Source organism: Sphaerodactylus townsendi, linkage group LG01 (assembly GCF_021028975.2).
Source record: "Sphaerodactylus townsendi isolate TG3544 linkage group LG01, MPM_Stown_v2.3, whole genome shotgun sequence".
Lineage (NCBI taxonomy): Eukaryota > Metazoa > Chordata > Lepidosauria > Squamata > Sphaerodactylidae > Sphaerodactylus > Sphaerodactylus townsendi.
In genome coordinates, this window is record NC_059425.1 from 18,499,909 (window position 1) to 18,517,234 (window position 17,326).

General features: G+C 48.7%; 1 protein-coding gene across 1 annotated transcript in view; it reads left to right on the forward strand.

Annotated features, from left to right (window-relative positions):
* The window catches only part of PLCB3 (phospholipase C beta 3), an 85,266-nt gene that overhangs the window by 22,752 nt on the left and 45,188 nt on the right, over positions 1-17,326 (forward strand). The window contains exons 4-13 of the mRNA XM_048512227.1: positions 2,210-2,353; positions 4,244-4,323; positions 4,989-5,042; positions 6,429-6,504; positions 7,600-7,700; positions 8,862-9,028; positions 9,780-9,926; positions 12,585-12,742; positions 16,364-16,446; positions 16,863-16,947. Of these exons, the coding sequence (XP_048368184.1) occupies positions 2,210-2,353; positions 4,244-4,323; positions 4,989-5,042; positions 6,429-6,504; positions 7,600-7,700; positions 8,862-9,028; positions 9,780-9,926; positions 12,585-12,742; positions 16,364-16,446; positions 16,863-16,947 (1,095 nt within the window). The remainder of the gene's footprint in view (positions 1-2,209; positions 2,354-4,243; positions 4,324-4,988; positions 5,043-6,428; positions 6,505-7,599; positions 7,701-8,861; positions 9,029-9,779; positions 9,927-12,584; positions 12,743-16,363; positions 16,447-16,862; positions 16,948-17,326) is intronic.

Genomic DNA, 17,326 nt, shown 5'->3' on the forward strand with positions numbered 1-17,326 from the left:
TGCCCATCATCATGCTGGCAGGAGATGATGGAAACTGTAGTCCATAACATCCGGAGGGCCGTGAGTTTGACACCTGTGGTGTAGGCCATCTTGTTGGGGTGCTTCCCACCCGTCGTCGAAGAGGCAGGAAATATCTGTTGGTCACTTCCTGTTAGCTGAAGCGGCCATTTTGGACCCCAGTATCTTTCCTGCCTCATTGAGGAGAGCAGTGTTTGCCGTGAGCTCTGAGTCTTCGCTCACTTTGGGCTTCCTTTTGTCTTCTATGTGGAGAGATTCCTTTGTTTGGTCTTGTTGTGTCTTCTGGTCCCCTTTTCTAGTCTCTGTCTGGGTGATTCTTGTGTTGTTTGGCTCCTTTCCCCTTCCCGCCAAAACAGCCCTTGTCTGCAGGGAGATGGCTATAGCGCCATTTTCTCTCCCCCGCCAAGAGTTCTGCCGCTCTGCCGCTGAGAATACCAGGGCATCGGCCAGACTCTTCTGCTTTCACCCGAGCAGCTACAGGGCTGAGGGGAGCGACTCTACCCCCTTTATTCCAATATTGATCCCCCTTCTCATTTTCCCAAGGAATGTGAGAAAGAGTTAGTTTGGAGCTAAGGCGCCCCAAGGTTGGCGATAGATAGAGATAGAGCCACCTGGCATCCTGCCCCACAAGATCACAGAAACAGTCCCAGTTCCCAAGAGACCAAAGTGTCAGGGGAAAGCCTAGTTATCTACTCAGTGTGTGTAGCCATAAAACAAAGACCAAGGAAAGAATGTCCCAGAACGGCAGTGATAGCATATAGCAGGCTGGTTACATTTATCTTGTAGCAATTATTTTGAGCTAGGAATGCATCTCAGTCACCTAGATACAATCTAGTGCCTACCCTTCAGCTATTTTCTCCAATTGAACTGATTTTAATTGTCTAGAGATCAGTTATAATACTGGGATATCTCCAAGTGTTCCCTGGAGGTTGGCAACCCTATGCCTCTGGCTTTGCGTGATTTTCCTCTCCCACCACTCCTTTTAGAGTCAAGCGTGCTCTGGGCTTAACTCACGATTGCGTGCCAAGGAAATCCAGATTCTGCAATGAATAAGGCTGAATTCTGGGTTTATAAGTCATATTAGCTGAGCACATTGCTGTTTTTCTTTTGGTTCACATCATTAATTTTGCTTCTGCCGTTTGTAGTGACAGGCCAGTGGTTATACAGGACACAGGAAATCCTTTGCTCTGGATTCTGAGTAGGAAAAGAAAGAAATAGAATGCAGGAAGACATACTGGCGAAAAACTTTAAAAAGCAAACAAACCGTTTTTAACAAGGATGAATTGCGTGCCCCGTGACACACCCTGTAACTTTTGTGTGTGTTTATGTGAGATCATGTTACTGACAGCTTGTATATTCCCGTAGTAGCAAAGAGATTAGTTCTGAATGGAGAAATTCCTGTCTTGAACTCGCAGGGTGATCTTAAGCAAACTGCTTGTTTAGGGGTTCAGCCCTTTCTCCCCACTTCTACAACATGGCCATACTACTGGCCTTCCTTATAGGATTAGTGTACAGGTTACAGCAGTCTAATGTCCTTAAAGCACTTTGAACAACCAGAGGTGCTATAGAGACTCTTGTATTATCTCACCCTGGCTACTCTACACATAGTGTAGAGGAAGTTCTTGAAGAAGGGGAGGTGACCCTGAGGTTTGTTCCCAATTTTGCCACACTTAGGCCACTTAGATTACACTTGGATTTTGCCCAGACTTGCAGTCTCCACAACCACGTGACAGTTGAGGAAACCTTATTTCTGCAAGCTCTATAGGGCCCAGTTCAGACTGGGACTGTGGTGTGTTGGTGAGATGGGGGGTAAAGTGTTTAATTTCCCACCACTGACACACTGTTTTTGGGCCTGAAACAGCCTTGGCGATAAACTACATTTGTGGACAAATGTCTCATTTCGTGAGGTGAGGAAGATCAGAGTTACATCTAAATTGCTCGTTTCTATGGTTCAGGGCATGTCATCTGAGAAACATGATTGTGACTGACGACTTCTTTGGTGTGAAACTGGTTAAGTTTCCTCTGCATTTAAAAAGTTAAAATCAGAGATGTGCCGTGAGGTAACACAATGTCTGCGTGTAACGGCTTTGCCAGGAAGAGAAATCCTGTATTCCCTCAGATTCCTTCTAGTGGCAAGACAACTGGGTGAATTGAGTTGGCCATATTTATAATCTCCCCTACTGTGCCGCAGGAACCCAAGATTCGAGAGATACTCGGCTTTGGGGGTGCCGAGCAGCGCCCTGAGGACAAGTTGGTGACGGTGGTGTACGGCCCTGACCTGGTCAACACCAGCTTCCTCAACTTCATGGCGGTCGTCCAGGATGACACGGCTAAGGTAGGACAGAAGTGTTGCTTGAAAAGGTGCCTAGAGGTCTGCTATGAGAGAGGGGGCAGAATTAGAGATGCGAATTGGGTAGCTGGAATATCAGGGGAGTGAAAAGCAGACTGGTTTATATGTGCCTTGTGTGAGGCTACCTCATGCTGAGACACAGACCCTCTTAGAGGTCTAAAGAGGCTCAGACCAGCTCCCTTTGGGGAGGCCTTTATAATAAAAATGATATGTGTATAAAATTAACATGTGGCTAAATCTGAGGTCCCCTTTGAACGAGATCCATGCCAAATGGCCACAGATTGGCCCTGCTGAACCAGAACATCATACCGTATAAAACCAATACCGACGCAACGGTATTATTTAAAAACATTCACAGTAAAAAGACAGCTGGTGATAAAACCCTAACCCAGTGTTTCCCAACCTTTTCGAGGTCAGGGTACCCTTGACCTCACTCTTCATATCTCACGGTACCCCTGCCACCCCCCCCCCACCTTCCCCTCCCGTTGCCCCTGCTTGCCACACACCCCACCTTCCCCTCCCAGGGTGAAGGGAAGCACTGGGGGTGGTGGTGGCTGCTGACCTTATGGCAGGCCCTGCCCCATGGGCCAGCTCCATGTCCTTGCTGGCACTGGTGGGAGACACCACAAAAATGAGGGGGCGGGGCGGTAGTGTTGCCGCGGTACCCCTGGGACATGCTCACGGCACCCCAGGGTACCACGGAACCCTGGTTGAGAATGGCTGCCCTAACCAGACACCCAAGGGGGGCAGCGATGTCCCAGTCAGGCCGGCTGGCACGATATAAAAGCCTGGCGGAAGTGCTCCATCCTGTAGGCCCTGTGGAACTCACAGATGTCCCGCAGGGCCCTAATCTCAGCTGGGAACTCATTCCACCAGGTGGGAGCCAGGGCCGAAAAAGCCCTGGCCCTAGTGGCGGCCCACCGAACCTGTCTAGGGCCAGGGACCACTAGTAAGTCCCCCCCACCCCGAAGAACGGAGGGGTCTAGAGGGGCAATACGGGGAGAGGTGGTCCCGTAGCCCCTGAACACATAAAGCTGTCTTGTCCCATGGTAATTCTATGGTGTGTCAGTCTCAGTGGTGTCTGTTCTCAGGGTCTTTCATGATACCTTCAGACTAATGCTGGGGATTGAAATGAGGGTTTTCTGCACGGAAAGCGGATGCCCTAGCTCTGAGCGATGACCTTTCTTCTCCGTCAACAGCCTTCTTTCTCCATAAAGCGGTCTTATCCTTTCTTAAAGCCACAAGACGTCACCACATCAAAGGGCAGGGAGTTTCACATGTGATGCTCCTTCCCCTGATATGGGAAGAGCCTCTTGCATCAGGGGGAAGGTTTCTTGCAGGGGGGAGGGGATGAGAATAGTTCTATGGGATCAGGTCCAAGTTGTTCTAGGACTCTGCGGAACTGTCCCTGCACTGCAAGAAACCTACCCCTATGGCCTTGATGGCATACTTAATTTTATAATAATGTCCTACCCAAATGGACTTTACAAAGGTAAACACTATATGCCTTAACTTTTTTCTGTGCCTGGATATCAACACCTGTGCTGACTGGGACAGCAACCGGTGCTTCACTGCGCCCTTTAGGAATCATAAGGCAATATAAAGGAACCTCCACATTCAGTGGCAGTCAACCTCTGAATACCCGTGCCAGGAGGCAACATCAGCCTTGGCCTCTAATGCCCTGTTGGAGGCCCTTCAGAATAACCAGTTGGCCACTGTGATGCTAGGCTAGATGGATCACTGTTCTGAACCAGCAGGGCCCTTATTATAATTTCTGAAGCACGCTATGACGGAGCTCATGCAAAGGGCGGAAGCTGGCAGAGGCAAGTGACTGGCGCCACCCTGTTTTTCTTCCTTCTCCATCCTTCCTTTCAGATATGGACGGAGGGACTGTTCAGTCTGGCCACAAACATCTTGGCTCAGAATGCTTCCCGGAACACATTCCTGCAGAAAGCGTGAGTGCCTTTTGTCCCCTCGCACAGGTCCGTTCGGTGCTTGTATAAAGTGCTGTCAAGTGGCAGCCAACCAATGGCGATCCTGTAGGGTTTTCCAGGCAAGAGTCTTAGAGAGGTGGTTTGCCATAGGTGCCCTCTATATAGCAACCCCGGATTTCCTCGGTGGTCTCCCATACAAATACTTACCAGGGCCAACCCTGCTTAGCTCCTGAGATCTGACAAGATCCGGTTAGCTGGGCCTAACCAGGTCAGGAAGTAGAGCCAGCATAGTATAGTGGTTAAGTGTAGCAGACTCTGATCTGGAGAACGGGGTTCGATTCCCCACATGAAGCCTGTCCAGTCTCAGAACTCTCTCAGCCCAGAGGCAGACAATGGCAAACCACCTCTGAACTTCTCTTGCCTTGGAAACCCTACAGGCTGTGATTTGTCGGCACGCACATCTACAGGGGGATTGGTGAGACCGTTAGAGTCTGGCCCGTGTTGCTTCCGGCATGGATTGGTAGATTTTAGCGTTTTGTGGGGCGAGTGCAAAAGGGTACAACAAGAAATTTCAACAGGAGTTGTTTAGAAATCACGGAGCCAAACAGCCCTCTCTGTCCTCCATGTTTATCCAGCAGAGAAAAGAAAAGGCTGCCCTGGAACTAATCCTGGTTTTGTCTTCACAGGTACACCCGGCTTAAACTCCAAGTGAATCAGGATGGGAGAATCCCTGTTAAGAAGTAAGATTATCTGCCCTCAAACTGCCCTCAAGTGGGAGCAGCAGTGGCGTAGGAGGTTAAGAGCTCGTGTATCTAATCTAGAGGAACTGGGTTTGATTCCCCGCTCTGCCGCCTGAGCTGTGGAGGCTTCTCTGGGGAATTCAGATTAGCCTGTACACTCCCACACACGCCAGCTGGGTGACCTTGGGCTAGTCACAGCTTCTCGGAGCTCTCTCAGCCCCACCCACCTCACAGGGTGTTTGTTGTGAGGGGGGAAAGGGCAAGGAGATTGTGAGCCCCTTTGAGTCTCCTGCAGGAGAGAAAGGGGGGATATAAATCCAAACTCTTCTCTTCTTCTTCTCTGCCCCCCACTCTCCGCCCCCCACTGCCCTCAAATGGGAGTTTGAGTTGTGGAGGCTTATCTGGGAGCTTGAGTTGTGGAGGCTTATCTGGGGAATTCAGATTAGCCTGTACACTCCCACACACGCCAGCTGGGTGACCTTGGGCTAGTCACAGCTCTACGGAGCTCTCTCAGCCCCGCCTACCTCACAGGGTGTTTGTTGTGAGGGGGGAAGGGCAAGGAGATTGTAAGCCCCTTTGAGTCTCCTACAGGAGAGAAAGGGGGGATATAAATCCAAACTCCTCCTCCTCCTCCTCCTCTTCTTCTTCTTCTTCTTCTTCTTCCTCCTCCTCCTCCTCCTCCTCCTTCCTCCTCTTCTTCTTTGTCTTCTTCCTCCTCCTTCCTTCTCCTCCTCCTCCTCCTCCTCCTCCTCCTCCTCCTCCTCCTCCTCCTCCTCCTTCTTCTTCTTCTTCTTCTTCTTCTTCTTCTTCTTCTTCTTCTTCTTCTTCTTCTTCTTCTTCTTCTTCTTCTTCTTCTTCTTCTTCTTCTTCTTCTTCTTCTTCTTCTTCTTCTTCCCTCTCCCTTGTGCCCTGGGGACTGCATGGTATCCCTAGTGAGGGCACTGAATCGAGGATTTGCTGTTGAGGAGAGGATATGTAACTCCTAAGACATTCATGTGGGCATAGCTTTACCTGACAGGAAGATTTTATTGTCCATTTGTGCCGCTGTCACTTGAACCCAGCTCTTCTTTTCCTCCCTGTCGCTGAGAAAACAGCTGTTCTTCCTCTACTGCGGACTCTTGTAAATGTTTTGAGAACTGCTCCCACCCCCCCATCCCCAGCGCTATCACAGTTTATTTAGACCAAATATAGCCAGTTTCTTCCAGCTTATCCTGGCGTGTCATCTGTTTTCTCCAAAACCCTTTATCATCTTTGTTTGGGCTTTTCCTGGGTCGTCCATCTTTTTATTAGTATTCCTCCTAACATTTTTCATCAGCTCTGCCTGTTTGACCCAGAGAACCCAATTTCTCTCTCTCTCTCTCTCTCTCTCTCTCTCTCTTTTTGCAGCATTCTCAAAATGTTCTCTGCTGACAAGAAGCGGGTTGAGACAGCCTTGGAGTCTTGCGGCCTTAATTTTAACAGGGTATGTTATCCTTTTTCCCCTTGGATTTCCTTTCTCTTCTCCTCCCCTTTCCTTTCCAACCCTCCTCCTCCATCTTATCTGGGCCTTTAGTGAATCCTCAGAGGCCCTCCTGGAGCCAGTGGTTAAGAGCAGGTGGACTCTAATCTGGAGAACTGGGTTTGATTCCCCACTCCTCCCCATGAGTGGTGGACTCTTATCTGGTGAACTGGGTTTGTTTTCCCGCTCCTACCCATGAAGCCTGGTGGGTGACCTTGGGCCAGTCACAGTTCTCTCAAAACTCTCTCAGCCCGACCTACCTCACAAGGTGCCTGTTGTGGGAAAAGGAAGGGGAAAGGTCCATCAAACCTGACGAGTTCACATCCTGCACTTGAGCTCCCAAAGGCACCTGGTGGGCCACTGCGAGTAGCAGAGAGCTGGACTAGATGGACTCTGGTCTGATCCAGCTGGCTTGTTCTTATGTTCTTATGTTCTTAAAGAGTTTGTAAGCCCCTTCAAGTCTTCTTACAGGAGAGAAAGGGAGGATATAAATCCAAACTCTTCTTTCTTCTTCTACACCCCTGGGGGCTTCTTAGAGGTCTGAGTGGAAACTGTTCCATCCGTTTCCTTAGTCCCCCAGTCGGGGAAGCCTGGTTCTTCTCACTAGGCCTCATCAATATATGGCTGAATGTTTCTCTATCCTGTATTTGCTATACCAGCAAGCAGGATAAGTTATATTTATGAAGCTGCTCTGTATGGAGCAAGTCGGGCCTCCCGCCTGCTGAGCTTGGTGCTCTCTATTCTGACCGGCAGCTGCTCTCCAGGGTACAGGCAGCAAAAACTTTGTCCCAAAACTTGTTTCCTGAAGGATTTTAACCACAGAGGCCAGGGAATTGAACTCGGAACCAATCACACGCTCTCTCACTTCGCCTCAGCGCATTCCTTTGCTGAGGAAATACCTCTAGACCTGCATAATGGGTTAGGCCCAAGTGGCTCCCCAAATCCATATTTATTATTATCTTCCCCTTCTCCCAAGCTGTAAAATCCGTTCTGCTTTGAGTTGTCCCTTAGCTATCCGATGCTTTTTTCCCTTCTCCTCCTCGCCTGTCCTCCCTCTAGAGCGAGTCCATCAAACCTGACGAGTTCACCCTGGAGATCTTTGAACGCTTCTTGAACAAGCTTTGCCTTCGCCCGGACATAGACAAAATCTTGCTGGAGATGTGAGTCGGCCATGTGGGATGGACGGGGGAGACCGAAGCCCAGAGTTTGAGTTGCGGAGCCAGAAGCAGGCCTGACGCTGTCTCTTGAGTAGTAAACTAGGATGCAATAATATCCATTTGTCTGTTTCTGGGGTGTGGGGGTTACAGTAACATACATGATATGGAAATATAGTGTAAAAGATATAGTGCATCTAATGTGGTTAAGATCAGGTGCACGCTAATCTGGAGAACTAGGTTTGATTCCCTGCTCTGCCACTTGAGCTGTGGAGGCTTATCTGGGGAACCAGATTAGCCTCTGCACTCCAAAACAGGCCAGCTGGGTGACCTTGGGCTAGTTACAGTTCTTCTGAGCTCTCTCAGCCCCACCCACCTCACAGAGTATTTGTTGGGGGTGGGGAAGGGAAAGGAGATTGTAAGCCCCTTTACAGGAGAGAAAGGGGGGATATAAATCCAAACACCACTTCTTCTTTTGGCTTTCAGAAGAACGTGCACCGACCCACTTCTAATCAGTCAGACATTTTGTTCACAGGCAACTTTATTCTATCAGCTATGCATGTATCTTTATCCTGTGCTTTAATCCTGTTATAATAACTGGGGGGGGGGATTCCCCAGATCCAGAGGTGGGATCCAGCAGGTTCAAACAGGTTCCTGAGAATAGGTTACTAATTATTCGTGTGTGCCGAGAGGGGGTTACTAATTGGTGATTTTGCCACGTGATTTTTGCCTTAGTTACACCCCTCCTCTCAGCAGTAGCGCGCAGAACTTGAAGCAGTCTAGCAGGAGGTGCACCGGCGTGTGTGGCAGCCTGCGCCTGCGTGCATTCGTTTCCCGCCCAAGGACTGGTGCAGTGGCTGCGTGCTTGCCACTGCCCTGCCCCCGGAATGCCCGGCCACGTCCCCGTCGTGCCCCGCCCAGCCCCATTGGCGCTACGCCACAGTTTGAATCCCACCACCATGGGAACCTGTTACTACATTTTTTGGATCCCACCACTGCCCAGATCCCCCTAAAAACAGTAGTTTAGTTATACAACATGTAACTCCTTAGTTATATAGCCCGCTTCTTTCGGTGGTAAGGCTGCCTACCCGTTTTCTTCTGCGGAAAGGTTCTGATAAAGAAATCTGTCTTCCTTCCCTGCTTCTCCTTGCTTCTCCTTGCTGACAGTGGAGCCAAGGGAAAACCTTACCTGAGTTTGGAGCAACTGATGGACTTCATAAACCAGAAGCAGCGGGATCCCCGCCTCAATGAGGTTCTGTACCCCCCACTGACTCAGGCCCAAGTGCGGCAGCTAATTGACAAGTATGAGCCCAATCAGCAGTTCCAGCAACGTGGTGAGCTTCCTACTTGTACCCAGGCTAGGGACAGAGGTAGAAGGTCTAATGCAAGGGTCCCCAACCCCTTTGTGGCTGTGGGCCCATTTGGAATTTGTGGAGGGTGAGTGCCACTCAAAAAATGTCTTGTACAGGAGACAGGAAACCTGAAGGGGGAACCACACACTGACTAAGGAAAGCACAGTTGCTTACCAGTCTTCCTGGGAGCAGCAGTGGCGTAGGAGGTTAAGAGCTCGTGTATCTAATCTGGAGGAACCGGGTTTGATTTCCCAGCTCTGCCGCTTGAGTTGTGGAGGCTTATCTGGGGAATTCAGATTAGCCTGTACACTGCCACACACGCCAGCTGGGTGACCTTGGGCTAGTCACAGCTTCTCGGAGCTCTCTCAGCCCCACCCACCTCACAGGGTGTTTGTTGTGAGGGGGGAAGGGCAAGGAGATTGTAAGCCCCTTTGAGTCTCCTACAGGAGAGAAAGGGGAGATATAAATCCAAACTCTTCTTCATCCTGATCCTTCAGTGGAAAATCCTTTCATTTGAATGAGGGCAGCAAATAACAAGTCCTGCCTTATAATGGCCCCACCTGCTTTCTGAAAAGCTTGGTGGATACTGTGGCGCCCGCAGGCACCATGTTGGAGATCCCTAGTTTATGTGGTAGTGTGAGGGTAATTATGTAGTAAGAGTAGACCCACAACATCCTCTTGCTTCCTTGTAGTGCTTGTATTGACCTATTTTTCGGTCCCCCTTTCTCCCCAGACCAGATGTCGATGGAAGGGTTTGGGCGTTACCTGGGGGGAGAGGAGAATACCGTCGTGCCTCCTGACAAGCTGGATTTAAGTGACGACATGACCCAGCCACTAAGCAGCTACTTCATTAATTCCTCGCATAATACCTACCTCACAGGTATGTGGGGCATCTGAATGCCTGCAGTCAGATTGGAACCACTGGGAGGGACTTTGCCAGCACAGTGTAGTGGTTAAGAGTGGCAAAATCTAATCTGGAGTATCAGGTTTGTTTCCCAACACTTACACATAAAGGCTGCTGGGTCACCTTGGGACGGTCACTGTTCTCTCAGAACTCTCTCAGCCTCATATACTTCACAAGATGTTAGCTGTGGGGAAGGGAAGGCCATTGTAAGCTGCTTTGAGCCTCCTTAAAGGTAGAGGAAAGCAGGATATAAAAACAAACTCTTCTTCTACTTCCCCAGTTGCCAGCTTAGAAGGAAAAGATTTGTGGCAAAAGCTGCCATCTATGGCAACACCAACTTAAAGTTTGTGGCAGTGAGAAGATGGCCGTCTGGCCTTCACCACCTTCTTGAAGATGGGAAAACCGGTTGCTAAAATATAGGCCTAATTACATGACTTGAATGTGTTTCTGTATCACTACCACCCCTGGCATGTAGAAAACTAGCATATCAGGGGAAAGGCCAGACTAGAGCTGTGTTGTGTGGCATTCAGTCATGTGAGCATCCCACAGTAGTGGTAGAGCCCAGACTGTTTTACCACCTCACTGAGAACTAGGCCCAGGTTCATGCCTGGCCTGTTTAATTTGTGACTTGCCGTTCCAAATGTAGCCTGCCAACCAGGATGCTTGGCAAGCCTCCCTCCCCTCCCTTGCATGCCACTCCTCCCTCCCCTTGTATGCCACCCCTCCCCTTCCCCTCCCTCCGCTAGGGTGGGTGGGCCATGTCCAGATGCCAGGCCCCCTCCCTCCCCTCCCTTGCATGCCACCTCTCCCTCCCTCCCCTCCCTCCCCTTGCATGCCACCCCTCCCCTTCCCCTCCCTTTGCTAGGGTGGGTGGGCCATGTCCAGATGCCAGGCCCCCTCCCTCCCCTCCCTTGCATGCCACCCCTCCCTCCCTCCCCTCCCTCCCCTTGCATGCCACCCCTCCCCTTCCCCTCCCTCCGCTAGGGTGGGTGGGCCATGTCCAGATGCCAGGCCCCCTCCCTCCCCTCCCTTGCATGCCACCCCTCCCTCCCCTCCCCTCCCCTTGCATGCCACCCCTCCCTCCCCTTCCCCTCCCTCCGCTAGGGTGGGTGGGCCATGTCCAGATGCCAGGCCCCCTCCCTCCCCTCCCTTGCATGCCACCCCTCCCTCCCCTCCCTCCCCTTCCCTTGTACGCCACCCCTCCCTCCCTCCCCTTCCCTTGCAAGCCACCCCACCCCCTCCCTCCGCTTGGGTGGTTGGGCCATGTCGGTTTTGCAATGCTTGTAACCCAGTAACCAAACCAAGCTTGCTTCCTGATTGTGTTGTCATAAGTTGTGTGAGGATTGTGTTTGACTTGGAAGTGTTGCAAACTGTGCAGTTTAGGAGCCAGTGTGTAACAATTTTTATTTATTTACTCCATTTATAGTCTACCTTCCTCACTGAGACTCAAGGCTGATCACAGTTTTGTTAAAAATACATTCAACCAGACAGCAAGAACCACCAATCAATGTTATGAACACGATTCTCGAAAGCCTAATGCTTTCAGCTCCTTCACAAAAAAAGTTGTCAACATAGAGGCAGCAAAACACTTCATTTCTGGCACTACGCTGAAGACTTTGATTTACTGACATAATAGTTCACCAAAAAAAACCACACTGCAGTTGGATCCTCTAGTTCTCACAGAACAAGAGCTTCAGGCATAATCTTGATTTAGAAAGTGTCTCGAGAACTAGGAACTGTACAATGATGTTTAAAAGGGGCAAACCACGTCTGCCTGCTTATGTTGAAGAACCTGCAGTGCACATTGATGGTTAAATGAGAGCTCAGCTGGATCAACAGAACTGTTCTTGAGGCAAGAAAATTGCCGCAGGGTTACACTTTCCCCTCATTATACGAGAGATGAAATAGTCTTTGGGAGTGAAACTTATTCTCAAACAGGGAGGGTGTTTGCCTCATCAAAGTATTGTCCTTTCTGACTATAGGTTTTTTTTAAAGTGAGAACTGTTATAGCATAGTCATAGTGGGTAGAAGGAGTGAGCTGTGATTTAGCAGGTCCCGGCTTCAAATCATGCCTGGGCCTTGACCCCACTACAGTCTCTACATTTACCTTGAGAGCCAGCATGATGTAGTGGTTAAGAGCAGGTGCACTCTAATCTGGAGAACCGGGTTTGATTTCCCAATCTGCCACTTGAGCTGTGGAGGCTTATCTGGGGAACCAGATTAGCTTGTGCACTCCAACACATGCCAGCTGGGTGACCTTGGGCTAGTCACAGTTCTTTGGAGCTCTCTTAGCCCAACCCACCTCACAGGGTGTTTGTTGTGTGTGAGGGGAGGGAAAGGAGATTGTAAGCCCCTTTGAGTCTCCTTAACAGGAGAGAAAGAGGGTATATAAATCCAGCTCTTCTTCTCTTCTACCTTAATGATGACACTGACCTATCTTACGCGGTTCCTGTAAGGATGTGAAAATAACGCGCAAAGTGCTTTGGATGCTGAAGATAGAATAGAAAACACTCATTTTCATTATCGTTTTTCTTTCAAAGATTTGTGCAAGAAAGCAGTCGGGCTTTGTGGTCCTTGGTCCTCTTACCTTCTACCCACACACTTAATGGTTTCTATCTTTTTCCCTCAAAAAAGCTGGGCAGCTGACGGGCAATTCCTCAGTAGAGATGTATCGCCAGGTGCTGCTAAGCGGCTGCCGTTGCATCGAGCTTGACTGTTGGAAGGGACGCCCCCAAGATGAAGAGCCTTTTATCACGCATGGATTCACTATGACGACTGAAATACCCTTCAAGGTAACTGGGTTTGTTCCCCTCCCTTTCCCCTCCAGTAACGAAGCTAGTATCTATCTTCCTAATCAGAGATGGGATCCAGCAGGTTCTCACAGGTTCCCGAGAGTAGGTTACTAATTATTTGTGTGTGCCGAGAGGGGGTTACTAATGGGTGATTTTGCCACGTGATTTTTGCCTTAGTTACGCCCCTCCTCTCATCAGTAGCGCGCAGAACTTGAAGCAGTCTAGCAGGAGGTGCACCGGCGTGCGTGGCAGCCTGCGCCTGCGTGCATTCGTTTCCCGCCCAAGGACCGGCGCAGCGGCTGCGTCCTTGCCACAGCCCCGCCCAGGAATGCCCTGCTCCCGGAATGCCCGGCCACGCCCCTGTTGTGCCCCGCCCAGCCCCATTGGCGCTACGCCACAGTTTGAATCCTACCACCATGGGAAGCTGTTACTAAAATTTTTGGATCCCACCACTGCTCCTAATAACTTGTTTTAGGACTTGAGAGTGAGTTTGAGAAAATACCCCAAATCTTCATCCATAGACAAATAGCCTGCTTTGAGAGGAGCCTTTGAAGCCAGGGTTACCTCTAGGAAGGAATGCGATAAGGAGAGTCATCTTGCTCAGTGCAGAGAGTAGATCGGGAAGTTTTTATAAGGGACAAGGAATGTCACATGACCTGCTGTGGATTATTGCTGTTAAGAGGCTCCCTCTAGTTCAGTGGTTCTTAAACTGTGAGGTGTGTCGTCACAAGGTGAGGAGGAGGCATTGAGTAGCGTGCAGACCTCTCCCTTGAAGGCTGAATTTCTGATCTCAGAAAGGAAGCTCTTGTCCTGGAAATTGGCCGAGCTCCTACATTTCCCTCCTCCATTCACCCAGTTCATTCCCATAAGGAATGCCAGACAATACATAGATTGCCCCAACCATGTTTTTCTGACTTAGGCAAACCCCAGCAGCATAGGCATTGATAGCTTACCCCGTTGTTTCCCATTTCCTTACTGCCTGCAACTGTGTTTTGGCCAGCCCCTGTCTGTGGCACTGTTGGCGTAGTCACAAGCGTAGGGCTTGCTGCCGGTGGTGCAGGAGATGATGGACTTCTGTCAGCTTCCAACTCATCCTGAAATGTGTTTCTTTGAGTGTGTGGTCCAGCGAGGCAAACCGTTTCTGTTACATTGTAGTTTGATGCTGACTGTGAAATGCAGCCACCTGCTCCTTTGTCAAAATCTCTTTTCTCTGCCCTTTTCTCTGGAGAGCAGCTGTGGCGTAGTGGTTAAAAGCAGGTGCATTCTAATCTGGAGGAACTGGGTTTGATTCCCCGCTCTGCCACTTGAGCTGTGGAGGCTTCTCTGGGGGATTCAGATTAGCCTGTGCACTCCCACACACGCCAGCTGGATGACCTTGGGCTAGTCACGGTTCTTCTGAGCTCTCTCAGCCCCACCCACCTCACAGGGTGTTTGTTGTGGGGGGGGGGGAAGGGAAAGGAGATTGTAAGCCCCTTTGAGTCTTCTTTCTTTATCTTTATTAACCTTTAATAGGCATAGATAGATCAAGATTTACACAGACACATTCTGCAGTCTCAAATATAGTTCAATAGCAAGAAAATAGACCACATAACTTGATGGTTGACTTCAAGGGATTCAGATCACTTCAGATTTTTTAAAAAGAAATTGCCAGAGCAAGTGACAGTAAATACCCCTACATGGCAATATAAAAATACAATCTAATATAAAATTGCAATATAAATAGATCTATTTAGCAAGTTAAAAGCAAAATAATACAGCAATAGGTATCCTACCATGCCTAAATATTAGACAGTGTGTATCAGTTAGATTGGAGAAGATACCTATCTTTTATAAGAAGTTCTACATTTGTTTTATGTATCATATTTGATATTTAAAAGATTTGATTCTGTGCCAAATAATAATGAACCAATTTGGTTTAGTGTGCTGGTGTAATATATTTTTAAAAAAGAAAAAAACACAGTTGAAAGTAATAAAATAGGAATAAGTTAGCACTTTAAAATGGTTGTCAGGTATAAAGCTACCATACGTGTTGTATGAGCATTGTAATCTCCTAGAAGAAAACGTATGGCAACAGTAGGGTTAGAAATTTTCCTCGCCACTAGTAAAGGGTGGATTAGTCTGAGACACGCATCTGCATTTATTTGGCATTCTAGGAGGACATGGGTAAGAGAGTCAATAGAGCCGTGGTGGCGAACCTTTGGCACTCCAGGTGTTATGGACTACAATTCCCATCAGCCCCTGCCAGCATGGCCAATTGTAGGGGCTGATGGGAATTGTAGTCCATAACATCTGGAGTGCCAAAGGTTCGCCACCACTGCAATAGAGCCACAGCGACAGTGTCTTTGAGTCTCCTACAGGAGAGAAAGGGGGGAATATAAATACAAACTCCTCCTCCTCTTCCTCCTCCTCCTCCTCTTCCTCTTCCTCTTCCTCCTCCTCTTCCTCCTCCTCTTCTTGTTCTTCTTGTTCTTGTTCTTCTTGTTCTTGTTGTTGTTGTTGTTGTTGTTGTTGTTGTTGTTCTTCTTCTTCTTCTTCTTCTTCTTCTTCTTCTTCTTCTTCTTCTTCTTCTTCTTCTTCTTCTTCTTCTTCTTCTTCTTCTTCTTCTTCTTCTTCTTCTTCTTCTTCTTCTTCTTCTTCTTCTTCTTCTTCTTCTTCTTCTTCTTCTTCTTCTTCTTCTTCTTCTTCTTCTTCTTCTTCTTGAGAATATGAACACCTCCCATGTCCCTGGCACCTTCTGGGTAACACAATTGTCTTGCACACTCTGCCCTAATACCATCTAGCATCCCAGCCAGATAGTCAACTAATTCTCGGCTTGCTTCCTGTCTCTTAAGTGGACAAGATTGCCTATTTTTTGGTTGAAATTTCTTTTCTTTTGGCATGTGTCTGAATGAGTTAATGAGGTTTCTCTCTCCTTTCCGTACAGCCATCTGTTTTCTTTCAAGTGCAACAGCTGAGCTCTCCTCTCCAAAGCAAGTTTCGATTTTTTTAAAAAACGCTATATTTAAGTGTACTCTATTTATATTTAAATGTAAACAAGTTCAGTGCTAACTGATGTACAAGTCCTGTGTTTTATGGTGCGGAGAAAGATAGTAGAAGTGATTTTGCAAGTAAGTTCTGAAAGGTTGAGTGAGTGGTTTAGGAGTGGGTTCCACTTCAGAAAGCTGAGTCTAGCTGGTTCCTTTTGATTCATGCCAGAACCTGAAAAATATTTAAAAGATCCCAAAGGATCTGGCCATGAGCCATCTACTCCCCCATTCCGTTTCCCACTGTGGCCAATCAGATGTTTCCGAACCCTGTCCCCTCGAAGAAGAGAACATGAAGGCAAACATCCCTGCCTTATAGTCTGTCCCCAGCACTTGACATTCAGAGATAAGCTACTTCCATTTGACACTCCACTCAGCTATTCCAAGTTGAAGATGCACAAATACAATCCACAGCAGATACACCTAAGACCACCTGTGAGGGTACGGTGTGGGCTTGAGTCCTGACGCATGTTGGGCATGGATGCAAAACCTTCTACATAACATAGCTCCTCCTTCCCACTTTTAATTCTTTCCCCACTATATCCAGAGAAGCACTCTTGACCCCTTAACCTCTCTTCCTGCCTTGTTTTTACTACAGGAAGTCATAGAGGCCATTGCTGAAAGTGCTTTCAAGACTTCGCCTTTTCCTGTCATCCTTTCATTTGAGAATCACGTGGACTCGTGAGTAGCTGTGGGGACCTGGTCCCAGAGGCAGAGACGTGGATCTGTTCCCTTTCTCCCCCCATGCTACACCAGTATGGTGTAATGGTTAAGAGCGATGGCCTCTAATCCAGAGAACCGGGTTTGATTCCCCACACCTCCACAGGAGAGGAGGAGTCTTATCTGGTGAACTGGATTTGTTTCCCTGCTCCTTCACATGAAGTGATCTTGGGCTAGTCACAGTTCTCTCGGAATTCTCTCAGACCCGCCTACCTCTTTAGGTGTCTGTTGTGGGGAGAGGAAGGGAAGGCAATGGTAAGCCGCCCGGAGTCTCCTTACAGGAGAGAAAGGCGGGGTGTAAATCCAAACTCTGCTACTTTTTAGCATCCCATGTGACTGTCTTACTGATAATGTTCCCTCTGTGTCTTCTTCCCCAGGGCAAAACAACAGGCGAAGATGGCAGAGTATTGCCGAAATGTCTTTGGGGATGCTCTCCTCATCGATCCCTTGGAAAAATACCCGGTGAGTCTCATATCCAGGCATTTTTCTGCAAAATACTTTTAAAAATTGTTTTATTTTTCCCCTAGTCGGCCCATTAATGTGCAGATGTGTGCGGGCCTCTCCCATTACAGCTTTTTAATTCCATCCAACAGTCAAGGGCCAATTTCCTCTGGAGCTGCTGCTTGCTTTTATAATCTTGAATTAGCTAGAAAGTGAATGCAGTTTGGATTTAGAGAAGTTCTTGGTGTTGGTAAGAGACCATAGCAAAGCCAAGTAACAAGAGTCTTGTGGCACCTTAAAAGTTTAGTCAGCAGTGGCGTATCTACCTAGGGACAAGGGGTACCCCTTGTCCCCGGGTGCCACTCTTCTGGTCACGTGAGGGGCGCAAAATCAGCCTCCC